General features: G+C 38.0%; 2 protein-coding genes across 4 annotated transcripts in view; both read left to right on the top strand.

Annotated features, from left to right (window-relative positions):
* HIRA (histone cell cycle regulator) overlaps positions 1 to 19,404 on the top strand; it is a 34,166-nt gene extending 14,762 nt beyond the window's left edge. The window contains exons 10-25 of one of the 2 annotated variants that reach the window (XM_084538821.1): positions 797 to 867; positions 4,006 to 4,111; positions 4,544 to 4,768; positions 5,505 to 5,590; positions 5,934 to 6,128; positions 7,574 to 7,744; positions 9,140 to 9,344; positions 9,856 to 9,960; positions 10,749 to 10,897; positions 12,200 to 12,361; positions 13,082 to 13,140; positions 14,097 to 14,202; positions 15,992 to 16,114; positions 16,892 to 17,055; positions 17,751 to 17,839; positions 18,436 to 19,404. In XM_084538821.1, coding sequence (XP_084394947.1) covers positions 797 to 867; positions 4,006 to 4,111; positions 4,544 to 4,768; positions 5,505 to 5,590; positions 5,934 to 6,128; positions 7,574 to 7,744; positions 9,140 to 9,344; positions 9,856 to 9,960; positions 10,749 to 10,897; positions 12,200 to 12,361; positions 13,082 to 13,140; positions 14,097 to 14,202; positions 15,992 to 16,114; positions 16,892 to 17,055; positions 17,751 to 17,839; positions 18,436 to 18,552 — 2,133 coding nt within the window. In that variant the 3' untranslated portion in view covers positions 18,553 to 19,404. The remainder of the gene's footprint in view (positions 1 to 796; positions 868 to 4,005; positions 4,112 to 4,543; positions 4,769 to 5,504; positions 5,591 to 5,933; positions 6,129 to 7,573; positions 7,745 to 9,139; positions 9,345 to 9,855; positions 9,961 to 10,748; positions 10,898 to 12,199; positions 12,362 to 13,081; positions 13,141 to 14,096; positions 14,203 to 15,991; positions 16,115 to 16,891; positions 17,056 to 17,750; positions 17,840 to 18,435) is intronic. The other variant, XM_084538822.1, reaches the window with a different exon arrangement.
* A 1,327-nt stretch (positions 19,405 to 20,731) lies between these two features.
* PPIL2 (peptidylprolyl isomerase like 2) overlaps positions 20,732 to 27,713 on the top strand; it is a 74,668-nt gene continuing 67,686 nt past the window's right edge. For both annotated transcript variants that reach the window (XM_084539067.1, XM_084539066.1), the window contains exons 1-5: positions 20,732 to 20,879; positions 20,987 to 21,036; positions 21,788 to 21,833; positions 22,724 to 22,786; positions 22,959 to 23,010. In XM_084539067.1, the coding sequence (XP_084395193.1) occupies positions 20,848 to 20,879; positions 20,987 to 21,036; positions 21,788 to 21,833; positions 22,724 to 22,786; positions 22,959 to 23,010 (243 nt within the window). In that variant the 5' untranslated portion in view covers positions 20,732 to 20,847. The remainder of the gene's footprint in view (positions 20,880 to 20,986; positions 21,037 to 21,787; positions 21,834 to 22,723; positions 22,787 to 22,958; positions 23,011 to 27,713) is intronic.

Below are 27,713 nucleotides of genomic sequence, written 5' to 3' on the forward strand. Positions count from 1 at the left end.
TCGAGGTTACAGTAGGTATTTTAGACATGCAAAGTTATAGGCAGTCATTACCCAGAAGAGCTCTAGGTATGTACACAATGCAGACCTACGAAAAAACGAAATAGCTAAAAGAAATAACTGCTGATGATGGCATACTACTAATGAGCTTGAAACATCTTAAATCACGTTGACTTGTAGTTCGTTTTGGTCGTACTACATACTATAGTTATCAAGTCCACTGGATTGACAGTATTGCACCTGATTTAGAACACGTTACAGGGAATTTTTCATGTTCAGTTCTTTATTACTAAGCTGATCTATAAGTGTAGAGGAATCCTCTTTAAGAATAATTGTGTTAATTTTCCTTTGCTATTGGCAGGCTTCACTTAACTTGGGTAAGCGGTCTGAATGAGGACATGAAGCCTAATCTGGTTTTGTTTTTCCTCTTGTGCTGGCAGTTTGCAACATCCTTATCTCAATAAAGGTTAGAATAGAAGCTGTCTTTAGCATCTGTGGAATTACTTTTTGAGTGGTAGAAAGTTTGAGGACTGCAATATACAGGCAAAGTTGGTTAAGACCTCATGCTTCAGAAAGGAGGGAAGGATTGAGAGACAGCCATTCTTCTCCAGAGCTTTTCTGTGCTAGTAAGAGAAAGGCTAACCTGGCACTTCAGATGTCATGTCATCAAGCGTACAGCTATCTCTTGGCTTGTTCTTGTTTGGAGAATATTGTTAGACTCTGGGAAAGTATTAATGCAGTAATATTTGTGGTAACGTAGAACTTCTAAATTTCTGAGTGTTGTTTCTTCTATTTTAAGCTCACATGTCTGAAACGGCCATTAGTTGTCATACATGAACTGTTTGACAAGTCAATCATGGATATCTCCTGGTAAGTTTGTTTCTTAGAAAAGCCAGAATGTTATAATTAATTTTAGCTACAGATGTTAACTGGAAATTCACTGAAATAGTAGAGATTACATCTGTTGGAACGCACATGCTTGGTTCCTGAAGGGTTTGGTTCTTCTGCAGCATCTTTGGTAGTGTGACACTAGCTACTAGCATGTGATCACTTCAGACTATGTAACATTAGAGTTGGATGAAAACTAATGTGTTTAGGAAATAATAAAGTAAATTATCTGTGGAATGTTTTCCTACTTGTTAAGATTCTGCAAATTTTTTTCTGTAACATGTATTTTATAACATGTTGTGGTGGACCCGATGAGCTTTACCTGTATTACATACATGGAAAGTTATTGCACTATACAGTTATAACAAATTCAAGTGGACCTTGTAGGCCAGTATTTCCTTGGAGAAAAAAGAAAATTCTTTTTCCCCCTGCCCATCTTAGGTCGACCCCTTTTGGTGGTGTAGCAGTGGCAGATCCTTTACTAGCTTTTTGAGTGTTACCCTGGCTGTGCTGGAACCAGCTCTTGCTGTCTGTTTCAGAACAAAAAAGTTGCAGCATCCAGGAGCATGGCCCCATTTCTGCTAGCAGTAGAAGGAGGTGGTATGACCATAGTTGAGGGGGAGGCGAGGAGCAGGGATGGGAAGGTAGGCCAGGTTCCTTTGTTCACACTCCTCCTGCTATCGATGACATGAAGTATCAGGCCGTCAGTGACTGACTTCTGCCTTGCTTTTCCAATTTTATATCTTCTTGGTTCTCCTATCTCATAGCATTAGAGTTGTGATTTCCCTCTTCCATTTTCCCCAGGACTGCACTCCTTTCTCTCTCCAGAATAACTTCTCAAAGCCTGAGTGTTTGTGGTTTTTTCCCTTTTTTTTTTTTTTTTTTTTAAAAAAAAAAAAACACATGTGTTTTTTAAAAAAAAAAAAAAAAAAAAAAAAAAAGATGAGTGGAGAAGTGGTTCCCAAGTAGTGGGGTCTGCCTCACTGTTGGAACTAATGAGCATCAAAGGCCTGGCCTTAGAAAGGCAGAAGTTAACAGTTCTCTATTTGCAGCAAGACTTGAGTAATAAGGAAGAAATAAACATGAGACTACTCAGTAAATGGTATTTAAGATAAAACTCTGCACATATGCATCAGTGAAATTTACAGTATTGGGAGTTGTTTATGTGTGTGTGTATGTAATATATATATCTTTTTCATAATATAAACAGCTGATCACGTAGGTTGTTTTAGTTCTAGCATTTCCTGACTTTTGGAATTACACCTTTGTTAGCTATAACACTGTGTTCTTATGTTGTAATTTTTTAGGCTTGTAATTGTGTAACTTCTTGTTTTCTGTATGCCATGTGAATTTTGCTGTGAAGCATGATAAAAATTTCAAAACCAAAACATTTTGCTTTCATTAATAAAGGCCAGTAAATGGAGTATTTCATGAGAACTGCTGTTGTTGTAGTACAATAGCTTTGAATAGCTTTGTTTTCCTGAAGTGTTTTTTAATTTTTCATCTGCAAATTGCACATTTTCAACGGCATAAAGTCATTGGGAGTAATAGCTGGTTAACATTTTGCAATTTACGAGGAAATGGTTTTGTGGGACATTTGAGACAGACAAAGGTTCATCAGGAAGCTTGTTATTTTATATCCTGTTTACAAATCCAAATGTATGGCTAAAATGTCGATAATACGGAATGTTCCCAGAAACATGTTCCAGTCCTGTGCCCAATTCTAAAAACAGACTGATTGAATTCAGAGAAATCTGATACTGTTATTTTGTTATAGCCGTCTGGTTTCTAGTTAAGAGTTTTAGACTTGGATCTATCGTTATAATATCTGAGCACCATTATGTTTTCACGTAATAATTAGTAGGGTCCAGAGGTCAGTAGGAGCTCAGCAATTTTATCTGCTAGGTGAGCAGAGAACTCTAAACAAGACTTTATCATTTTTCTAATTTGGAATCGCGTTGGTTAACCTAGTTACACAGTGCTGAGGCTAACTTCTCCAAATGTGTGAAGAGTCCGGCCACAATAAAAAAGCTGTTTTCAAACACCTGTAGCCATGATGCAGATGCATGTAGTATATTTTTAAGCTTTGCTGGAATAGTTTGGACAGGACTAGAGAGTTCTGCCTGCTTCCCTTTCCTCTTTCATTTTCTATAACAAACCATCTGTAAACCACTATCTCACCGTCTCTGAGGTTTCTGAATGCAAGTTACTGGTCAAAACTTCTTTTTTTTCCAACGTGTAGTAATATGTTATAATGCCATTGGAGGGTTGCAATGCCATTAAGGCTACAGTCTATGCTTTCTCCTCTCTCTTCCACCAAGAAAGCCTTTGAGACCTCTGGAAGAGTGGTGCAGTGTATTCCTACATACAAAAATGTGTGGAGTTTGCTTAAAAGCCCAAACAACAACAAAAAATCAAAAATACGTTCTTACTGAGTGCAGTGATCTTAGGACTGCTCAAATGCACATTTTATTTTCTTTTTATTTGTCACTTCAGATAGTGATGATAAGAAGAGCTCTTTAGCCAACATACGTAGCTTCTCTCTTACAGTCTCTTCCTTTCTCCTTCCTATCTTGTTTATTTAGACTGTAAGCTCTTTAAAGGAATAGACTATCTATTGTTTCCCATACATGATGAAGCTTCATCTTTTGTGGACCTCTTAAAAACACAACCCAAAACAGTAATTATAGGGCTTTAAAAAGATGTGTCAGTTTATCTGCTGAAGGCTCCTTCATGTAGTTCCGTTAGTAGACAAATTCTTTGTATGTCTTTTGAAGCAAGTATATTTATAATTTGTTCTCATTGTTCATAGTGAATACTTCAGTTTATATTCTTGTACCCCTACAGAAAGCTTTTCATGGTGCTGATTGTGCCATGGATAGGTGTATTGGTCTAAAGCTACCTTCCTGTGTTCAGTCTCTGATTTGCCTTCTTTTGAATATCAGCACACAGACCCCTGCTGTCATCGCCCTTTCTTCTTGCTGTCCCACTTTTTTGGTTTCATTGATATTTGCTGTGTTTTTTTATGCTAAGTGTTTTTTATTGCAAAATTTATTGTATTGCCCCTTTGCATCAGTGACAAAAGACAAAAGAACAAAAGTGAATCTTTATTTCTTTCAGGACCCTTAATGGACTGGGTATCTTAGTGTGTTCCATGGATGGATCTGTGGCATTTTTAGACTTTTCCCAAGATGAGCTTGGAGATCCACTCAGTGAGGAGGAAAAGGTACAGTAAACACTCCAAAAATCTGTAATCATGTTTAATAGATATATTGATTCAATTAAAATATTGGAGTATGTATAGAACTGTGCAGTGACTGATTTTCATATTGCAAAAAATATGTTGTCTAGTTTACAAAATCTTTAAGAAGAGAAAATAATTTATGATGTTAATTTCTATTCTGGAAAGAAAGTCTGCTTGGAAAACATTGACATACATTTCAAGATATTATTTGAACAAGGAAACAAGGACTGGGTACTTTAATACACTTAAAAATTACTCTTTGATTTGTAAATATGCAAGCCTTTTTAAACTGTGTTGCTGGTGGCTGTTTTTACGCGGTTTCTTGGCTTTATAATAAGTGATGATGTCATAATTAGTGATGTCACGTTGGCCGTTGGAGTCAGTTGGTTTGTGGTGTGCTTCTAATGCCCACAGAGCAACATTCATCAGTCCACGTATGGCAAAAGCCTAGCTATTATGACTGAAGCTCAGTTGTCTACCACCATTATTGAGAATCCAGAGATGCTCAAGTATCAACAGAGACAGCAACAGCAGGCGGAGCAGAAAAACGCATCGATAAGGGACGCGTCTGGGGCTGCAACAGCAGCTCCGAAAGTGGCAAGCATGGTTAATGGAGAGAGTTTAGAGGACATTCGAAAGGTAGGTGTTTTCGGATAGTCACTTTATAACGTCAAATGCTAAGTCAATAAATATCAAAATGTTTATAAAAGCAGCTTCAATATTCGTATTGAATGACATCTTTCAATACATGAATGGTCCAGTTGATGTTACCAGGACTTGCTGAAAAATTAAGAGGCTTTTAAGCTGAAGTATGACTGGAAAGAGGATTGTGGGTATTTCTGTTGTGTTTTAAATTCTGGGTGTGCAGAAGGGAAACCAAGGATAGTGAATGTCTAACTGTTCTTCAGCTTCTCTATGAAGGAGGTTGAAAACGTCATTCACTTCTCTCATAAACACAGAAGTGCAACTTTTAATGAAGGATTCATCGTGCACAGATAAAAATGCTTTCCTCATTAGAGTCAACAGATTACATTCTCCAAAAATGTCTTTTCTACAGACGTATAGATCTGGAATTGGAAATATTTGTCTGAATTAAAAAAATAACTTATTTTATGGTTGTGTGAAAGCAGTAATCACAACTAGAATTCAGTTGTACTGTAGGTTTAAAAATACAGTTAAGGTGTTAAAAAACTTTTATTAATAAAAATGTAGATTGAACCATCATCCATGAAATAATAATGGGTTTAAAGACAATAGGGAAACAAATTTTACTTGAAAAATACCTTCTGTTTAATGCATCTGTTTTTGTCAGTTGGAAGAAAAGTAAAATTCTTCCTTTTTATGAGAAATAATGATGAAATATATTTTCCAACAGAATCTCTTAAAAAAGCAAGTTGAAACGCGGACAGCAGATGGACGGAGAAGGATCACACCTCTCTGTATAGCTCAGCTGGACACTGGGTATGTTTGAAAGTAGTTTCTAAAACCCTTCTTTACGTCTTCATGTATTCTGATGCAAACCAAGAACACTGACGAATTTTAATGTTGTGATATCTTAAAGCGCTTTCTGGATATATCCTCTGTATAGCTATAATATCTTCTTAATAGATAAGGTTAATTCTTGTTATTTACCTCTGTAGATGTAGAACATTACTCTAAGGCGTCGAAGGTTCATATCTGTATTAATATTTGCTTTATCTAACTTTGGATATGAGAAATTGCTCGGAGAAGTTAGGTACCGGTGGTTCATTTAGGGTGTGTGTGTGTTTTGAAGAAATGTATTTGTTGTTTGTCTTTTGCTTAGGGATTTTTCTACAGCATTTTTCAATAGCATCCCAATATCTGGAACTCTGGCTGGCTCAATGATGTCTTCTCAAAGTAACCAGCAGCTCATGTCATTAGATTCTAATGCAGCAAATTCCCTTAATACTTCAAAGCCTTCTGTAGAGCCAACAGCAGCCAGTATAAAACCAACAGATGATGCAGCCAATAAAGATGGGTCAGTATTTGCAGAAGTTTTGTTTTTCGTTTTTATGACTTTGTTTAGGTTTTAATTCTTGTTTGCAGTTGTGTTACCAAGTGATTATCAAAGTGGTTTCCCTACTCCAAAACTTCGGGAATCTAACATCCCTCCAAAAGTCAGTTTTTATTAGTATTTGATTGCTTTACATATCGATAAATCAGTAATGAATAAATTCATATGCATAGTTCTGAAAATTAACTCAGTGCAATGGGATACAGTTGACTGTGTGCTAGTGCTCTAACAAAATGCCTTGCTTATGGAATATTGGGTTATTATTAGTAAATAATAGTAGTCTTTCCAGCAATTAAAGTAATGAAGCCCATTTTCCATTGAATTCTGTCCTGCATTCCCTACATCTCCTCTCCTCAAACATAGTAATACTTTCCTGCGTAACAACCCCATCGGATGGGAAAGAGCATAATGACTGGCGTTGTCAATGCACATACACTGATTTGCCAGTGTCTTTTGAATTAATTATGGAACAACTAAATTTCACTTTCTTTTCCATTAGTGGTAATGCTAATCTGTTTTCTTGAAGTTTTTTCTTTTGTGTGTGTGTGCTTTCTTGTTTTTGTTTTTCCTCCTCCATGTGTTTTTATAGCATTTAGAGTATTATTGGAACCTCTACCACTCCATCAAAGTTAATTGGAATTGGCCACAGATTTAAAAGTGAGTGGGTAGATTACGAGAAATGATTGACATACAAAACTAAGTCTCTTTTTCTTTAGAAAATGGGCTTCTAACTGCTTTTTATTACAAACATCAGTTATCTTAGAGCCATTCATTCCCCTGAATGAACTGAAAATCTCTAAAGTAAACAGCTATTCAAATAACAGATCCCTGGTATGCTTTTGTGTGGGGAAAACATTCCTTTCTCTTAGTGTGCTTGGAAAAGGCCTCATAAATTGTTTGGATTCTTCCAACAACAAAATCAAAACTTGGTATTGTTTCAGCACAAATTGATTGATAAACAGTGGAATATAATCTTGTAATGGAAAGTATTTGGCAACCTGAACAGTGGTTAAAACTGGAAATCACAGTCGTCATTTAAAATAGTGTACCTTTCCTTTTGGGTACATAAGGAATTACTTTTTCAGCTAGTACTTAATTGAAAATACAAAACAAATTAAACTAGTTATTGTCTCTTAATCTAGATATATAAGCAGCAACGTGAAGGTCTTAGTTCTGATATGCGTCATAAACAACTCGTGAGAGTAATCAAAGCTTAGAATGCATTGACACACAAAACGGGAAAAGCATGTAATAATTAATGTGTTCATGAATTAAAGTTATTAAGAATTAAAGTTATTAAATATGGTTTCTAGCCAATATAACAAATGCTATCCAGTTGTTATAAACAATGCGCATTACGAATACTACATTTCTTTCAATCCTTGTTTTCCTGTCCCTTTTATTGACAGTGTAAATGCTACCTCTGCTTCAGCTGCTCCTCCTGCATCGTCTTCTTCTGTGTTGACAACTCCATCCAAGATTGAACCTATGAAAGCATTTGATTCTAGATTTACGGAACGATCCAAAGCCACCTCAGGGACTGCTGTTGTAACAAATACAAATCAGACTGTTGTGGATAGGTAAGGAATAGCCCAGGGGCAAAAAAAGGTTACTAATGTGGAGAGTTTAAAAACTGATTGTTTGGTGCGGGTGTCATGGTTCTGATGTTGTGGAAATTCTTGGGTCTTTGCCAAAACTGGGAGGAGTGAGAAAGCTGCAAATTAGGTGTATTCTTTGCTGTCATTATCCCATTACACACTTATGTCTGGCAAGCGGCATCAAGCAGACTTTTCAAAATACTCTGAGTTAAAATGTCTGTTACAAGAGATTGCGTGTGTGTTCATTCCTGCATCTGTGCTCTTCAGAAGGCAAAAATAGCTAGCCTCCATCTATTTGCAACAGTGAGAATTACTTCAATATAAATGTAATACATGTCTGCAGAGGACCTACCATCATAACAGCTGTAAATGGATTTCAGTTTATCCCTAAAAGGCACGCAGAGAAAATACTTTAACTTTTTTTTTTTTCTCTTGATCTATGTGATCTTAAAAAATAAAAAGAGAAAGAAAGCTTTTGCTTTTGTAACATGGTATGTTTTCGTGTAAGTATTTCTGCTTCACTGAAACAATTGATAGGAAAATATTAAATATCTCAACGTTTTTATATCAAAAAGTTTATGATACAGAAGAAAAATTTATTAAATTACTCTCATACTGATTTCCAGTGTGGTCAGTAAAATTATGGATAAAAGAGAATTACTTGGCATAACTCAGATGCCAAAGAAGAAAAGGTTTTGGATTAAGCAAGATATTTTTTAAGCAGTGGAGTGGTTATGGAATAAGTGGCAAAACATTGTTATAAGTTGCTAAATGACCACTGGAAGGAATGGGAAGAGTACAATTAAATTATCTTTTTAAGGGTATAATGGTTAATGAGAGTGCACAAGGATTTGTACTGTCATCTTTACTTTTGTTGTGTTCCTGAAATGGGTGATGGAGCAGTGCAATTGGAGGAGGAAAGGTGCGAAACTCTTGCATCTTAGAGTGCTGAATATATCAAGCCAGAGAAGAGCATTCATTGGAATTGAATGCTAATATAAAACTATTCTTTGTAGCTTTTTCCAATTGTTAACTGCTAGTTTGATTCGTTGTTCTTTTAAAAGCAAGAATATGTCTGAACGGTTTATATTATATATATATATATATATATATATATATACACACACATTTTTATATGGGTGTATGTATATATGTGTGTGTGTGTGTATATATATGTATATGTATATAAATAGTACATTGTACTTCTGCAAAGGATTTGCAGTACCTATTCAGCTTTGTCCTCTTGCCTCTATACTCATTTGTATACACTCAACTCTAAGAATGTGTTGTTTTCCCTAGAAGAATGCAGTGGGTAGGTTGTATGATAGCTTTTGGAACCAGGCTACATAAAATGTGAAATATGTTTTTTTTGCTCAGACTGAAGGATCAGAATTTAATTAAAGACAATAAACCCAAGGATATTCTGGAGAGTAGCAGTGATAGTGAAGAGAAGATTCCAGCTGCTAAACCACTCAGCGCACCCAAGCGGAAACTGGAACTTGAGGGAGAAACAGTAGAAAAGAAGAAAAAAGGAAGGCCTCGAAAAGACTCCAGACTTGTACCAGTGACTTTAACTGTTCAGGTGAAATAAATGAGATTAATTATGACTATAAATATTCACTTAATAAAATAAATCACATGTTGACTTGTTTACTGATAGCCTGTCAAATGGCTGTATAGAATAAAAAGAAACTCCCTTAGCATAGGAGTTTGATGTGGATATAACAACTTAAATGGTTATGGCTTTCCTAGGTATTGTGAAGTAGTAAATTACATTAGACTTTCCATCATTTAAGGAACTATGGATCCTTCTATTTTAAATATTCAAAGATTGTCTCTTCTTTGAAATACACCAGAACTTCCACTAATTAGTTCCAACTAAATATTAAATCTAGTTTTTAAGTCTTAGAAGCTATATTCAAAACACTAGTATTTATACAACTCATGGCAAAAAAGATGAGTGTTTCTAATAAGCATTACTTGAAATTTCAAAAAAGAGCTTGTCTCTTTCAAATCAGTCTATATCATGGAATATCTTTGTTATTAAACTTTTTATGGAAAAAAATCTAACCACTTTCTCATTTTTTTTCCAGTCCCCAGCTACACTGGGCCCTGAAAAAGATGCTGCTTGCATCTCTGCACCAGCATTAGCACTTAAACTGCCAGCCCCAATCCCACAGAAATCATTTACTTTGCAAGTAAGTTGTCTACAAGGATCAAATAAATAAGCTTAAATAAATAAGCTTACTATTAAAAAATAATTTTGTTTTTATAAAAATATTTGTAAGGTATTCAGATATTTTTTTGATAGTTTAACGTGTTTGAATATGCATGTGTTCAAGTAGGTTGTATACTTCAGCTTTTAAGAACATGACTGGGAAAAGCTAATGGCAAATCAATTAAGAATAGAACACTTCTGAACTAGTTAAACTTCAAAGAGAAATATCTCTGGTTCATCAGTCCCTCCTAGTGAACCAAAGTGTGTCATAAAGATAAGTCTGTGGCTGGAGTAACTGCTGCGTTGTTATTACAGCTGTGTTGGTAGTACATTGATGAAGAGAAACTACATATTTTCTCTGAGATGTGGAGGAAGTATTCCACAGCTGAAGAGACTGACAAATAGTACTACTGTAGTTATTTATGAAATAATTTTTCTGCATGTTTCGACTGTGTCAATCTGGTGCTAATCACAAGAATGTAGGGAGAATGGGCACACCTAGACTTGATCTTATGCCCTTAATTAGGAAGCACAGACTAGCACAGCCCTTCTTAATAATTGGAATATGAAGAAATTGTGTTGTAGCCAAGACTGATCTGATTCTTTTGAAGTATCACATCGCATTTTGAAGAATTAAACAGAATTAAACAGAATGGCATACTTCAATCCATTCTCAAATTTGGCATTGTTTTGGATTTAACATAATTTGATGCTTTTTTGAGTACTTATTTTCCTTTTTCAAGAAGTATTTTATTTTTCCTTTCTCAGGTAAGTTCAGATCCATCAATGTACCTCGAAGTGGAGAATGAAATGACGACAGTGGGAGGATCCAAGTTGAGCAGGTTAAAGTGTAATCGAGAAGGAAAGGAATGGGAGACAGTCCTCACTAGTCGAATTCTCACTGCAGCAGGAAGCTGGTAAGAGTGTATGTTTTAGAGGAAGTGGGAAACTGAATAAGATAAGTAGTCTTGAAGGTCATAAAATGTTTTTAGGGTTACAAAGGTATGCTTTAGAGGAAGTTAATGTGTATATATTTACATTTTACAAATAGGTAGGTGCTCTGTACGTATTTTTATCCACTTTAAAAAGTTGATTAACTGAATCACTTCTGTTAGGGATTTATGTGAATATTTGTGCTTGGCTCAGGATGTCCTATTTCTCTTCCATCTAATTTGGTCCAATATGCCACTGCTTTTTACATGCTCTGTGGAGTTTTTCGTAGGGATCCTAACTTATTTCTGTTGACTACTTCTGTTTGCTGGTTTTATCACCCTCAGGTCCTCCTATCCCCCGCTCCCGCCATCGTAATTTTTGCACAGTGTTTCTTAATAAATGTTTTGCAGATGAAAACATGTATTGCTTTGAGTCTTGAAACCAGTTTCACTCTAAGTATTAGCTCTAAGTTTGAGTCTTAAAGCACTATAAATTCTTATTAGCCAGCTAGAACTCTTCATGTGTATTTACACTTTAAATTTCTTCATTAAACTTGACTAAATCATTATAGTTTATGGTTGTTCAAATATTAACTGCTAAAGAAAGAAAAAGTTGAAATAAGATGTTAGGTGACATGGGAGTATTTTCCTGAATTTTTATTTTTTCATTATTTTTCTCAACTGTCTAGTTCTAACCTCAGTTTAAATCTAACATTTCTGAAGCCTGACACAAGAGACTCTCAGCATTTCTGCCTTGTTTTGAAACATTTTTAACACGAGTTTTACGCTAATTTTTTGATAATACCCCTAAGTCGTTAATATTTGTAGCTAATAGCAATATCTTATATTACACAAGCGTATGTAGTTGAAAAAATTAGATAAGCTTGCACACACAAAACCCTTCTTTCAGGTCTGAAAAAGAAGCAGCAGATTTTAAAGTTAAACACAAGTTCAGACCTGAAGAAGAACTTATGTCAGTAAAGCTTTAGGGATATACATTTCCAACTATGCCACTTAGTCTAGTGAAAGATACCATCTCTGCATGCAGATCTTCTCTTGTGTATCTCCTTAGATCATTGTTGTTATAATAAAATCAGGGAGGTGTGGAATGTACATATTGAGTCTGTTTTGGCCTTTTCTGTTGGTACCCAGGATTTTGTTAAAAGCTGTAAAAGTTACCTTTTGGGGAACTAGCTCGAGTTGCACGATAACTTAAGAAGGCAATCTGGTTTTATGCTGCTTGCATTTGATGAAATGTAAATACTTCCTTTTTTTTTTTTTTTTTAGTGAGATCGTCAGTGTAGCCTGTGAGAAACGAACACTGTCAGTATTTTCAGCTTGTGGTCGTCGCCTTCTTCCCCCTATAATATTGAATACACCCATTTCCACCCTACATTGCACAGGTTCTTACATCATGGCTCTCACCACTGCTGCTACACTTTCTGTTTGGTAAGTACCTCTTTAGGCTGCAGCAGCTAGCTGGGCTGATTTTTATAGGTTACTCTGTTCAATTGTTGAGCTTATATTGCTGTTGAAACTGTGGTTTAAAATAAGTGAGATCCAAACACAAGTCTGGTTTTTGGATATAATATGAAGAGTTAATTGGGCAAGACTTGAATCCTGTTTCTCCTCTGTTCTAAGATGGTACATAACATTGAATTTGATTCTTTAAGGAAGATAGTAACTTCTAGCTGATCATTAAACTGTTTCCCAAGGGTAGACTTGTCATATTTATGGTATGAATTGGGTGTTGAGGGGAGAAAGATGGATATTTTTAACTTCCATCATACTTGATCAGTAGAGTTATGTGTTTTGGAGTCAGAAGTACTCTAGCTATCTTTAAGATACCAAGATAGAATCTGCAATTATTAATTTCAATCTAGTATTGCATGCAAGTCAGAGCTCCTAAAATAGTTATTTGGATCCTCAGTGTTTGCTTAACAGTAATGAGGCTTCCTGAGAGAAAGGGACATAAAGTTGTTGCCTGCTATTGAATTCTGCTTTGCCATAAGGGGGTTGAGTTTGCCAAAATGATTTTTTCAAAGCAATGAGGAAAATGTCAAAAATTTAAAAAATCGTAAATATTGAAAAAGTGCATTTGTTAAATGATTTTGGACCTTTCAGTTATTTGTTAACTGCAGATTATTCCTTTTTTGTTTTTTTTTTTAGGGATGTACACAAGCAGACAGTCATTGTTAGAGATGAGTCTTTGCAAACAATATTATCAGGTAATAAAAAGGGTTTATTCATTTACCAATCTTTAAACCCACTCATGCTAGTCATATTTATGAATATGCTGAAATTTTATGAAACCTGAAAACCCTAAACAAATAATTTTGCTTCTTCGTTATTGTGCAGTGAATGGAAGTCACTGGCAATGTTGAAATACTGTAGAAATAACTGAAATGAGAGTATCAGCGGGTAACAAACCTGTACAAGATTCTGTAGCTTACTATATTCTGCCTTGCTTCTGGGTGTGAAAATGCAGTACTGTAAAGATCACAAAGTATATATTTTATGTAAATGTACTGCTATATATAGCAATTCCTCTGTGTGCTCTGCAAGTATGTTATCTTAGTGATGGACAACGAATCATCTCAGTTTCTCAGAGCATTCTGGCTTCTATTTTAGCTTTAATCCATGCAATACTAACCTAAACTAACCTGAGAAATAGTTGTACTAGCAGTTTGCAAGTGTCTTCATTAGAAGTTACATGTACAAACCCTGGGACAAGGGTATGCTGGTAAATGTGAGACTCCGGCTGTTCCACTTAAACTGTTAATAGAGAGCACAGCTTTCTAAATATACTGTTTTTTAGCATTTCAACTTACCTAGAAAAAAAGAAAGATAAAGGCTTTGGGGATTACAGAAAACATGGCAGAATTGCTGAAGATTTTGCTTAGATACGGAAAATGTTTTCAATTAAGCCAGTGTTCTGTATAAAATACAGACAATGTATTTGCAGAAGAGTGTTTTTAATGCTAACTGCACTGAGCCTGATGCTCAGCATCATTGTCTTTTCTTAATTTTCCTATTAGTCTTCGAGGATAACATTTTCTGAAGCTTTTCCTGTTGGTTTCTATGACTAGTAATTAATGGTTAATTAATGGTGGATGGCATTTTTAGCATGATGGATATTATGCAAGACTCCAAAAATAATGTCTTGGTCTGAATTGATTTGTAGGAAGTGATGCAACTCTTTCTCAGATCTTGCTGACTCAGCATGGTATACCTGTAATGAGCATGTCTGATGGAAAGGCATACTGTTTTAATCCTTCTCTTTCTACATGGTAAGTTATATACAGCTTTTAAAACCTAGCTGAACTGACATGTACTCTGGTTTACTGTTTCACTCCACATTCTGAAGACTAGTCAGAGTAGGATAGGACCCTAGTTGTACTTTTGCTTTGGTTCGCTAGTGGGTGTCTAGGCTTTACTCTCTTACACTCTTACTGTTTTTTCTGTTTAAAATAAATTTTAAAAACAAAAAAGTTGAAATACAGTTTACTTTATTACTCCTTCCTACGCCATGTACATGTATAGTGAACAAATATTTATTAACTAATACCAACCTACATACACTTCCGTTGATGCACATCATTTGAATCTGTGAAGCAGCTGGTAAAAATTAAAAATGATCTAGCCTTATAATTTCATTTTATGTTAAAGAATACTGTTCTGGAAAAATTGTCAAAACAATTCTCGTAATTTTGGGGGGTGAGTTCAGACTTGTTAAAAACCATTTTGTCTGTTTTCCTACAAACACAAAAGCCTATGCACTCCAGTCCTGAACGTGTATGTGCTTGACTGTCAGTCCACATCATTCCTTAATATTGTTTTGTTCTGATGACCAGTTTCAGTCAAATTTGAAGAGAGCTAAATGTCTCCAAGAAGTAAAACTTCAGGGAAGATAAAAGCTCAGGAAGGGGGAGAGAAATCTTTAGAATTCTTATGGAAGAAACATTACTAATGTCCTAAATACAAGGAGAGCCTGTGCCCTATTGGGTATCAGATATGCATTCAATTAAATTATTTCCTCATGGATTCTCTTGCTTCTATTAAGGCATAAGTTCCCATATAAAATTCCCATGGGTAAATTTACAGTATTCCTCTGCAAAAGATTGTTGTCTTTTAAGAATAAAAAACATGCTGCAGTCTTAATGTAATGGTTTTGCTTGATGAAAGGGTTTAGTGTTTTAATTCTTACTTAGAATAATTGTTATTAGTCAGCTACTTGATATGAATCCTTTGGAAAGAAAAAAACACTTTGCATGATTTCTCAGTTTATATAAAGAACATAAAATTTTCCAGACACTAAGGAGCAAGGGACAAACTCTCAGCCAGAAATCTGAATTTCATGTCTTCGTTTGTTTGTACTACAGCTTTGGAAATATATGAAAGAGCAATCTCTTAAGTCATCATACAAATTTAAACATGATAAAGCAGTAAAGGTTAATTTAAATATATGCCGTTTTACCTCTGAGCTGTCTGGAGGTCTAAACTTAGCACTGGTTTGAGCTGATTCCCTTGGCATCTCAAACCAAGTGAAAATGATATGCTTGATTAGGTGTGGAAATGTCAGCTGTAACCGTCAGCTCCCTCAGTATGAAGGAATAGCTGTAATGTACAGAAAAGATTATCTAAAATTGTGATCTGTGATAATTTGTCTGGTGGGTAGGGGGGACCTGATTGAGCTAAAATCAAGTTCACAATGAGAAACTCATAACTTTGTGTGTCTGTTCCAGTCTTTATTCTGGGGTAAGACTTCTTGTTTGGTGTAAAATGACAAACGGAAAGCGGATTTCCTTGTGCTTTTCAAAATGAATGCTAAATTATATTATGTGATTAATCATAACAACTTTGAAAGTAGGAGGGACGCTTGCATGGAAGCTTAAGTGAAATTTGGACATTGAGTCAGAACAGTTGTGATCTGCACAACTCCTGAGCACCTCTGTAGTATATTTGATAATCTATGAAAATGCAGGTCAGGCTTTGGGGGAGAAAAGAGCTGGATCAACTAATACCACTGCCTACTCTCTTCCAACTTGCCTTTGATTTGTTCGCTTTTTTTTTTTCCAGGAATCTTGTTTCTGACAAACAGGACTCTTTAGCGCAATGCGCAGACTTCAGGAATAACTTACCATCCCAAGAAGCCATGCTGTGTTCTGGCCCCTTAGCTGTAATACAGGGACGAACATCAAAGTATGCACTTATTTGCTTCATTTGATCAGCATGTTTGTCTTTTTTTCCTATTACTTATTCATGTGTTTGTATCAGTGAGTTAGTTCTTGAGATGCTAATTGTACCGAAAGTTATCCTTAGCTCATAGAATGTTTTTTTTTCCAAATCTTTTCTCTTTTGTAGTCTGTATTTCAGTGTTACTTCAAGATTGTTTAGGGGGATAGGAAAGCATACTCTAAACTTAATCATTTTATTTAAGTCTTCTCTTTATTGAGTAGGTAAAATACTTGACAATTTTGTACATGTGAAGTTTTGATTAACTAAACTGAATTTCATAAAGTCACCTTTATTGATTTGATATGGATTTGAATTAGGTTTCCCAGGCAGTTCTCTGTGCTTTTTCTGTCTGTCACATCTGAGTTTATTTTTTTAATTATTATTTTTTAATTATTTTTTGTGAAAAGAATACATAGTACTAAAAAAAAGAATACATAATACATAAAACTAAAGTTGTATGATTTTATTGCTGTTCTCTTTCAGGCAGGAAAAAAGCGATTGGAAAAGTATTTGACATCCAAACAAACAACATTCTCTTTTGAGAAAGACTAAATATCACACTTAAAACAAGAAATCCTTTTCAAAAAGGAAATAATTGGTTACTTTTTCACAAATTAGCCTTCTGGTGTCAATATGTACTCTAAATGTTAAGTTTAGAATAGTTTCTGTATTACAAGAATATATATATTAACACCTGATATAAAATCAGGCTGACATGTTAAATTTTCTTTGGCTTTGTAGTTCAGGAAGGCAAGCTGCCAGATTGTTCTCCATGCCTCATTTAGTGCAACAAGAAACAACACTTGCATACCTGGAGAATCAGATAGCAGCAGCACTTATATTACAATCCAGTCATGAATATCGCCACTGGCTCCTTATCTATGCACGGTACCTAGTTAATGAAGGTGAGACTCCTTTGCAACTCAGTATTTTAAGAAACCCTCTGTTCACTTCATCTATATGTATGATTGCATTTCATGTTCTCTTGTTTAGCACTTGGCTTCTGGACTTAACATTTATTTAAAGTAAAAAACAAAACCAGATGAAGGTGTTGCTTCCTGTAGTGCTCAGTACTCGGGAATCCTATTCTTAAATGCTGTGAACAGACTATGGTCTGGGGAAACAGTGCCATCTGTGGATCTTGATAAGGGGAAAAATAACATGCGGTGGTCTGTCAGGTTATATCATATGCATTATGAGGCAGCAACTACAGACGTTTCAGAAGCAGCAACACCTTGTAAAACATGTAATGTTCCACTGCCAACTGATGATCAGGGTGTGTTGAAAAGTGGAAGAATTGCTAAGCCTTTGATACTTTGTACCAGAGCACACAAAGCAGTGAGTTTGCTTCTGTTACTTGCACTTTATACATCTTTACATTTTAAAATTTCAACAGTCAGTAGTGTTGAGCCCCTGAAGTTAATTTCTATGAGTATATCTCTCTATATATGTTAATATATTTTTTCAGAAATCGTGCATTTTGTCCTTATCCTGTTCTAGATACTTGCAGCTCTTTCTTGAAAATGCTGTCAGTTAAATTTTGTAGTGGTTTTATATACAGAAATCTTATGAACGTGATCTTATTTCTGATGATATTCAGGGTTTGAATATCGTTTGCGAGAATTATGCAAGGATTTATTGGGTCCAGTCCATTACTCAGCTGGAAGTCAGTGGGAATCAACAGTAATGGTAAGTCTTGATAACAGTTTAACAAAGAATGAGGGAGCGTTTCCCATGAAAATTACAGAATATGGATAACAGTGTAACATAAGATACAGTTAAACTTAGTGACAAAAAAAAATCAAAAATGATTTTTTCCTAATCCTGCAACCCTTTCCATTCTCTATTCCTATCTCATAAGAAGGCTTCCTCTCATGGCACTTGTATTTATTTCATGTGGAACTGTAGACAAATACTTAATGCCATGGTCTCAGCACTGGTGCTGTTTTGAATAAAAATCAGATGGGAGTAGAGCTGAGTTTTCAGGTCTCCACATTGTTCAGACCGCAGCTTTGAAATAGTGACATGCCAATAAAATGTCTTTTCTCCTCAGAGCATGCCTGAAGTCTAGCTGTGCAGAGGCTGCACCAGCTTAATGAATATATAAATGTAAAAACAGTTTTTATTTTGGGAGTCATGTAAGCACAGTAAGAACATAAAATTACATAGCTCCTTCCAGGCAGGAAAAAAGACAATCTTGCAGTCCTATGGATTTTATTCATGATATTAAATAATGCATTCTAAGGATGCTTTTGTGGGTGTTTTTTTTTTGTTTTGTTTTGCAGGGTTTACGAAAGAGAGAACTATTGAAAGAACTTCTTCCTGTTATTGGACAGAACCTCCGCTTCCAGAGGCTTTTCACAGAATATCAAGAGCAGCTAGACATCTTGAGAGATAAGTAGCATTTCCCCAGATTTTCCTTGAGGCGCCTGGTCTGATAGAAACTGCTGAACAGCATTAACCAGGGACAGAAGAAGAGAGAGAGCCCGGTCAGTGTGGAACGCTGCTGAAGAGGGCAGTGCCATAAGGGTCCCAGATGCTTCACAAGTGACCTGCTTTAGATTTTAAAGAAGCTCACAAGTGGATCCATGAAAATGAGTGGATGACCTAGATAGTTTCCCAAGTGAAACTTAACCATCGAAGCTGTGGCCTCTGTTTCTATGGAAAGTCGTGGATATGTACTTCAGGGGGGTCCTTTTGGATCTGTATCTCATTTTAATATCAAAACTAGCTGAGAACTGTTTGTAGGGTTTCTTGGATGTCCTGTGAAAAGCACAGTACTTCAGAGTACACTGAACAGCATATTTAACCCTGTTTAGGGTTTTTTGACTGAGGATTTATTGAGGCTCAACACTATATTAAATTAGATGAATGAGCCACATAAAAAGAAATTTCATAAATATTAACATATTATACAGCCAATAGACTCTTTCCTGTGAATATAATAATAATAAGAGGCTGTTCTAACACATGGACTATTTTTGTACTAGAATTTGCTAACTTGTAATATGGAATTTTATTTGGCCAGTAATCAGGCTATCTCTACAAAGTCATCTTGTAGGAAATCTAACTCTAATATTACAAAAGCTATGTTTCAAAATAATTTACCAAATTAACATGTCATCATCTGGTTTTTAATTTTTAAATGTTTGTAAAAGGCATTTTTGGGGAGGGGGAGGGATACAATGGGATGGCTCTTTTTGTAAGTACAAAAATAAATGAACACCGCATTGGTTTAAAAAATGAAAAAACAAGCGTGGTCTTGAATTTTATATTATATTTACATTACAAACAGCATCTCCAGAAACGTCAACACAAGCTGAATCATGTTAAAGTCTCTAGAAATACATAATACTCTCTGGGTGATCTTTACTCTAAGAGCAGGATCGGACAAGTATTTGTAGTCACCTGAGAGCAGCTACATCCTAAAGCCACATCTCTGAAGGGGCAGGAGCTATGTGGGGAGTACTCATTATTTTAGGCAACCCAAAGTAAAAAGGGCTCCCTGAACCACTGCTGAAAGCAGTCAGTACTGCAAGAAGAGACGAACTTCATCCAGTTATGGCAATGTTCTTTGTGTGGCATTCCATAATAACAAAATGGTGTTGGTGCCCTGCCAGCAGTTCACTTGTGGAGTGGTTTTTAAATTGCACTGAAACCAAATCAGTCAACTTGTTTTCTTCACAGAAGTATGCTTGGTGCTGAGAAAGAAGCAAGTGTATGGCTTCAGTTATTGCCAGGGCCCAACTGTTTAGGTGTGTCCCAGTTTACTGCCTTAGTTGGGGTGTTTCTGAGTAAGAAAATTATTATTGAAATCAGTATTTGTATTTAAAAATTACCCCTCTTACAGGTGTGTAGTGCCTGCCATGTACAGCAACTTTTAGCAGAAACAGTCCATCTCCTTCACCTTTGTGAGGAACGCCAGGCAGCAGTGGCAAGGAATAGCTGCACTGCTGTGGATTTTGGCTGCTGAGGGCTGTGTTCTGATGGGTGTCTGCAGCTACATGGCTGGCTGGATCTGAGGAGGGAGAGATGTGTTCCTTGGGGCAACACAACCTTCCAGCTAGGGAGAGCTGCCCCAGTTTCCTTGACCTCTGCTCCCAGGAGTTCAATAGTACCATGACAGAAAAACATAGTGGTGGTAGCATTGCCTTAAGCTACGTTTTATCCATTTTCAACTACATGCTTCCCAGCTGTGCCTTTTTGGAAAGGAGGCCTGTGCAGCTGCAGAAACAAATCGGCTCTCCCAGTTCATTTGGACACTTTGCTGAACTGGAATCACTTCGGGGGCGGGGCGGGACGACACTCGAGCCTGATCTGGACCAGTTGAAAGCACAATTTTTTTTTTTACTTTCTATTTTTTCTGTGGAATCGGCCACCAGGCCGCCTGACGAGCGGGAGCTGCCCTCCCTCAGCCCCTCACGCCTTCAGCCGTGCCCGAGGCCCGGCGTTGCCGAGCGGGTGGCGCCGTGCCCCTGAGGGGCCCCGGCAGGGCCCGCGGCCGCCCCTCGACTCCCCTCAGCCGCCCCCCGAGGCTCTCCCGCTCCGCCGCCTCCTGAGGGCCGGCCCCGGAACGCCGCTCGCCGCCCGCGTTTCCCGGCGGGGCCCTTCGGAGCCGCACCCGCCCCGGAAAAGCGCCACGGCCTCAACCGTGCGGGTGCCGGCGGCGGTCGGGGCCTCGGGACCGAGCCGCAGCCATGGGGAAGCGGCAGCACCAGAAGGACAAGATGTGAGCGGGGCGGCCGGGCTGGGGCTGGGGGGTAGCCGGGGGGCGCGGGGGGCGCGGGGGGGTGGCCGTGTGCCGTGTGCCGTGTGGTGACCCCGCTCTGCCCGCAGGTACATCACCTGCGCCGAGTACACGCAGTTCTACGGCGGCAAGAAGGCAGGTGAGTGCCCGGCTCCCCGCGGCCCTGCTGCCCCGCACTGGGCCTGCTGCTGCGCCTCGCTCACCGCCGGGGCTGGGGCTGCCTTCCTCAGGCACCCCCGGGCTGCTCTCCTTCTCCTTTGGCCTTGTCTCCACGCTCGCACTCCAATTTCCAGTCTCCTCTTTGCTGGAGCTCCGCAGAGTTCCTTCTCTAAATGCTCTGTCCCTCGCTTTGCTTGAGCAGCGGTGTGAGGGCTCTGACACGGGGTCACGTCGCTCAGGGTGGCCGGTGAAAGGATCTCCTCGAGCACAGCTCCTGCAGGTGCTGCAGGGGTGTCTGAGCACTTCCTGGGTTGGCTTTGGAACTGCTGAGCCTTGTAACTGGGGTCCAAAAATTGGTGACACTGATGAGCATGGAAAATGCTGAAATTGGAGGTGTGACGTCTAGATGAACTCTCCTTGCCCTCAGCAAGTTCTGCATCTACCGGTAGGGCAGAGCATGAAGGCACTTACAAATTAATCATCTAATTTAAATTCAGTGCTGTCAGTCCGTCGGAGCTCTGCTCATTTTATTCTGGTTGTTATTTCCGTTGAGGAGCATATTTGTGCTCTACAGTGGGAATCTGATTTTAGTTATGGGTTTGCAGAGCTTACTGTGTTTATTCTTGTCATTGGTAAATTGCTACCACACAGATTGCACAGTGTAACTTCAAATGTTTCTTTGTTACCTGGCATACTTTGTATTAATCCTGTGCTTTGTTTCTCATAAACAGACCATCCACGAACTAATTTCAGACGTATATCATTTGATCACTGCAGGTAAAGCAATAAAATTACGTTATCATTATTAAATGACCCGTCTCTTCATCTGAGCTATTGCTGAAGCTGTGTTCTTCCAAGGTACTTTCATTGACTTGTGTCTGCTATGATAGCAATGCAGCAAGAAAATTTCAATAAGAACTGAAACAATATCAGTATTTCCCATCCTTAGTGTCTGCTGAGATTGAATTTGATGGCTAAAAGTGATAAAATAATTCAGAACAGTTACTGTGCTTGTTCCAATCTTAGAAATCTGTGTAATTGGGACTTGAATCGATTTTTTCCTGCTTAGAATATGGTTGGACAGTTATTTGTATCTCAGAGGCAGTGATTAGATAGACTGAAGGGATATTTATCCTATTTTTGTGTTTAGTTTCATTCTTGAAGTCCTAGAATGAAATACGGGAGTTAGTAGAGGTGGGTTAGATATTGTCTAGTAAATCAAATAGTTCCAGAAGGTTCCATCCCCACCTACTTACTACTGCTGCTTGGCTAAAAGCTGAACGGATTATGGAAACATCCCTAACGAGGGATACCGAATGTAATTGCCAATTACTCCCTAGCCTGTTTAGTACAAAGACAGTGTGTCTGCTTGGACCATCTTGTGTGCGGGTAGAACCTGCTGGGGCAACAGAAGCAGCTTCAGGAGTATCACAGCATCTACACCTGTGGCTGTATGGCAGTGGGTGCTGAACTGCATCAGTTCCTTTCAGAGATCTTGTTTTTAACCTAATTTATGTAGAATATCATGTAGTGAGTATTGGCAGCCACTCAGTATTTTCACTGGTATAGGCCTTCCTTTAATATGCAAGTGATTCAGCTAAATGTTATTTGCTTCTGTCATCATGATTTCCAGCTGATTTTGCTAAAAACATGTACTTTTTTTCTAGTTTGTCTCTGCAGCCATTTGAATATCCAGTTTGCACGCCAGATGGGACAGTCTTTGACATACTGTAAGTTACTGTCTGTACTTAGCTTTATTTTTGTGTTGCTGAACTGCTTGGTTACAGCTGTGTACTCATCATTTGACCTTAGCAAGTTGGTAGAAATAATCTTGGCTATTAAAAAATAATAGAGGTTGCTATTGTTGCTTGAATCTTATTACTTTCTTCCTTCTCTTTTCAGGAGCATTGTTCCTTGGATAAAGAAATATGGAACCAACCCTATCACAGGAGAAGTAAGTAACGATGGTTGTATTCATATGCCGTGTTGGCTTTCATTGTGTTCGGTTTTGTATTTAATGTGTGGGAGTTAAAAATGCTTTAGTGAAAATAAAACAAGTTGAATGGTAGTACTATTATAAAGTATGGTATTTCTGACATCAAGTTTGTAAAATTAAAGCACAGACTTACAAGGGATTTATTTTTAGGAAAAAAAAAGTAAAAAAAAAAAGTTGGGGGCGTTTCTGGATTTGAGATCTGGTGTCCTCTTATTGTCATCCTGCTAATGATCTCTATAGTAGAAAATAATCACACTCTGACTGTTTGCAGAAGAAAGAGAAGAACATTATATTTTCTTCTTTTCCGCAGTAAAAGAAGATTGTAAATAACATTGTGGAGGAAATGGGCAATTCATTTTTACAAACTCCCCACCACCACTCCCCCCCCCTTTTCTTTTCTTTTTTTTTTTTTTTTGCTTATCTTATGTTTATGGCATAATTTAAGTCTTTCTAGTTGGAACTAGTTACACGTTGGAACAGGCTGCCCAGGGAAGTGGTGGAGTCACCGTCCCTGGAAGTCTTTAAAAGACGTTTAGATGTAGAGTTTAGGGATATGGTTTAGTGGGGACTGTTAGCGTTAGGTCAGAGGTTGGACTCAATGATCTTGAGGTCTCTTCCAACCTAGAAATTCTGTGATTCTGTGATTCTGTAACTCCTAACTCTTTTGTTACTGCTAGCGATGCCCAGAAAGCCTAACTGGCTGGTGATGAGGAAGGGTCAGTACTGCTGCTTTGTATAAGGTGAATTCCAGTCCACAGGGCAAGATGCTGACTAGCTCACTTCTCCATCTGTACTAAAACTTGCAGTGGTGTTTCCTAACCAAGTGGATATTTGGTTCCATGCAGGTTAAAGAGATTATTATTAGTGCTGATGAATGATAGCTTAATGTGCAAAATCTTTTGAATTATCTTGACGATTTATTTCAGAAAGTTTCTGTCCTGGCTCTGTCATGATAGTTAACTGTAAGACTGGGATTTCACACTGTAACCAGGGCTTTACTGTTTTCTCCCCTTTTTCCACTTAAGCACTAATTATGAAGGAATACTTTCTGTAATAGCGTGAAGTTCTAGAGCACCAGATGCATATGAAATACTGGAAATATTTTTTTTTTTTTTGTGGTGGGTTAAAAGACTATTTTTTTTTTTTTCTGAGAACGTATATTTTAAACAGAAATTGTTGCTTGATTTAGTGAAACTTTTTTCTTCAGTAAGTGCAGTTACTCTCCTGAGCATTAGGTGGCAGCCATTGCACAGAATTTCTGGTTGGTTTACAGATTGTTTTGTGGTATGAGGTTACCTTTGAAACATCTTGTGTTTGATTAAAGATTTTCGCAGCAGACAGATATGAGGAGGAGCTAAATACAGATGCTGCATTCCAAAATCCAAACGTGAACAGACTGTCTGAGACTGAATATCATCAGTTATAGCAAACTGCAGGTGTGCTTGCATGATGGAGAGATGATTGAAGGTCTTTCTTTACACATGAAGAGGCCAATATGTGATGTTTAGAGGGAATGGAATTACAGCTATTTCAGTTAGTTTTGCCAGCCTCCTACTACCTTGCTGCTCAGTGCATTGGTTAGGAGGTTTGGGGTGTTGCCAGATTATTATCTTTTTTAAACTCGGATCAGCTCCATGACACCTGTTCTCATTTCATTCTGTGAACAATGATGTGGTTTAAAATTATTTCTGGTAAATGCATGCAAGAAGTGTAGCGTGTCTATTGGTCCTGTGCAATACAGAGAAAGTGAGGATGTGCAGAGTATTCTTGGTGAACCATAAATGCTCAAATGAAGTCTAACTTTGACATCTGTTAGCTTACCTGGACTTACACTTCCATGGCTGATCTGCAGTGCACCTGCAGCTCTTCTCTACGTGTGTTCCTTTTTCCTGTGTTGCTCTGTTTTGGGGAGCCCCCTTTCTTCTTCCCTTTTCTTCAGTGGTGGAGTTGTGCTGTACGGCTCTGTCCAGAGACAAAGGCATTCCAGACCACTTGGAAGAAAAAGAAGGTGCTTGCAGTCCATAACAGCATGCAGTCTGGCTGATTATAGCCTTGTGGAGCTATAAAGGGAAGAGTGGGGTTGAGAGAAGGGATGTAATTTAGTCTTCACTCCCCAGAGAACCAAGTCTCTCTTTCTAAAGGGGAAGATGGCATAGGGTGGGCAGGGAATGGGGGTGCTGGGATGAGGTAGGGTAGGTAGCAGAGGGAGTCTGTGGATCTTGTCCATCTCTAGACTGTACTGCCCCCTGGCTTAGTGCTTGCTGCCCTCTATTTAATGTATTTAACTGTGTGTGCATGTTTTGTTACTTGTACAGCTTGCTCATTGGTGAAGCCAGAAAATACCTTCTGTAATGTGTTGGTGACTTATGGAAACTTAAGACTCTAGGTTTGTTTGAAGAGGAATTGAGCCAGACTAGCTGAAGTGCTGTGTTTTAGAAGGTGCTTTATGACAGTACTTTGCGCAGATTGATGATTTGTTGTTGGTGGTGAGGCCCTGGAGAATTTTTCCCTTTTTTGTCCTCAAGTTAAAAATGATAATGAAATCCCTTGTGTCTTGCCCTTCTGTTGTTCTGGTTTGCTACAGGCTAAACGTTTTAGACAAGTCACTAGGCTACCCAGAAAGGCGTTGTTAATGGCACACACGTGATAATTGCCAATTCTCACTAGCTGTCTTAATTCTGAAGTGGGCCCTCACTGGGGCATAGGAGAGCTTTGCAGTCATTAACACATTTATCTTCACAGTGCTCTCACGAGGTGGGACTGTGCTAGTATTTTCTTAATTGGGTGTTTGTGAACTGATCTACAAGTAGGCAGTGACTTCTCTCAGTCTTCCAAATCCTAAACTTTTGGACCAGCCTTCCTTTTTAAAGAAATTTCGCAATGCCAAGATTGCAGTCACTCTTTGCTATGTTTAATTTGCTTTCCTTCCCTATACTTCTTCATGGTTTATTTTCTCTTCTGAACATCCTTCTGAGGTGCAAGTGTTGTCACCAGTATCCATTTAGGAGAAACAAATCGCCGTTGACCTTTGTGTAGATTTTCCAATGAGCTATTCCAAACAGTAACTTTTCTTCTTTTAATAATAAATAATACAATTCTTTTGTTGTTGTTGTTGTTGTTGTTGTTTTTTAATAATGCATTGCTGTAAAAATTTTTGTTATTATACCAATAATTTTGGAAGAAATGATGCATCTCTTGCAGCTGAACTACAGCCTGTGAGATGGCGTTGGCTCGCTTGCTTTTTCTGTCAGCTTCGTCAGGACACTGCCCTAGCTTATGTTTACACTAAAATTGCATAAAATAAAGAGTAACCAGGAAAGTCGTAGCAGGCTCATTCCTTTTTACTGACAACAGCACTTTGGCTTCTTGGCCTTGCAGATAGCTGCAAGCTTGCCAGGTTGTTTCACGTAGCGGCGTTCTGACAGCACTGACCAGCATGCCCACACAAGCCAGCCAGCTCGGCTCGGGAGTACCTATTTCCAAGAAATGGGATTGGTCAGATCCTATCTGGTTTGTTGGAATTTCAAATATGAGCAGATGACAGATCCGCATGAAGGTAGCAGTATGCCTTTTGACAGGAATTTCAAGGGAAATAGTTCTTTGTTGGGTAGATTTATGTGGGCTGAGTTATTTTTCTTCTTCGTGTTGTAATGTTTCTGATGTAAATACCTATTTTTTTCAGTCCGGTTCACTGACATTCTAACTGTACGTGGGCAGACTAGATTACTGTGGTTGTACTTCAGCTCTGTTTGAGACTGGCTCTGTAACCTTGGGAAAGTATCTCTTTTCCCCTGTCTCAGAAATAGCTGAGGTCTTTGTTCCTTGTCCCCCTTTTCTGCAGGAATTTTGTTCTTCTGGACAGTTGAAAGTCTGTTCATCTCCACAGTTTGCTTCTAAGGCTTTGGTCCAAAGTCAGTTTTGTGACTGTTTTAAGTGCATCTGTTTTAAAACTCATATTAGAGGGCTCATCTATGCGAAGTCTTTCTGCATGGTTCAGAGCAAACCAAAATCCATATGTCTGCTGATCCTACATAACCCAGAGAAGCAGTCCTCATGTTAAGGGCCACGTGTGCCTGTGTAGTTGTCACATTTGTATCTGTCTTGAAGGGCCAACAGGATTCAGTCAGTTAATGTAGCTTGCATTTAACATATGCCTACAGATTAAAACAAACAAGCAAACAAAAAAAAGCAAACTGAAGACACTGCATGGTGGATGTGTGAGGTTAGCGTTCATGCTTCTGGTCCCAGTGAGGCAGAGAACAATTTGCGTTGTGCCCTGTCTCATGCAAAGTTAGGATTTGGATCTAGAGGCCAGAAAGAGCTTTTTCTTAAGTGTCAGATTTTAGCTGCTTACTAGGTAAATGAGAAAGTTCTAAAAATTAAGAAAAGATAGAACTCAACTCAAAGTCTTGATCTGTGCACAAAATAAATATTTGCTCTTGTTCTTCCATACTCATAATCCTGTATTTACCAAACAAAAATGATGTGGGGTGAGATTATGACTAATAAGATCAAATAATTGAGGCAGTACAGGTGCCTGCCTCATGCACTAAGCCTTCCTGATCATCTCTTTGAAAGCACCCAGAGACACATGGCTTGTGCCTTGCAATGCCCTGAGGCAATGACAGAGGTTGTAGGGAACATCACATCGAGCACTGCTC

Source organism: Aythya ferina, assembly GCF_964211825.1.
Source record: "Aythya ferina genome assembly, chromosome: 17".
Lineage (NCBI taxonomy): Eukaryota > Metazoa > Chordata > Aves > Anseriformes > Anatidae > Aythya > Aythya ferina.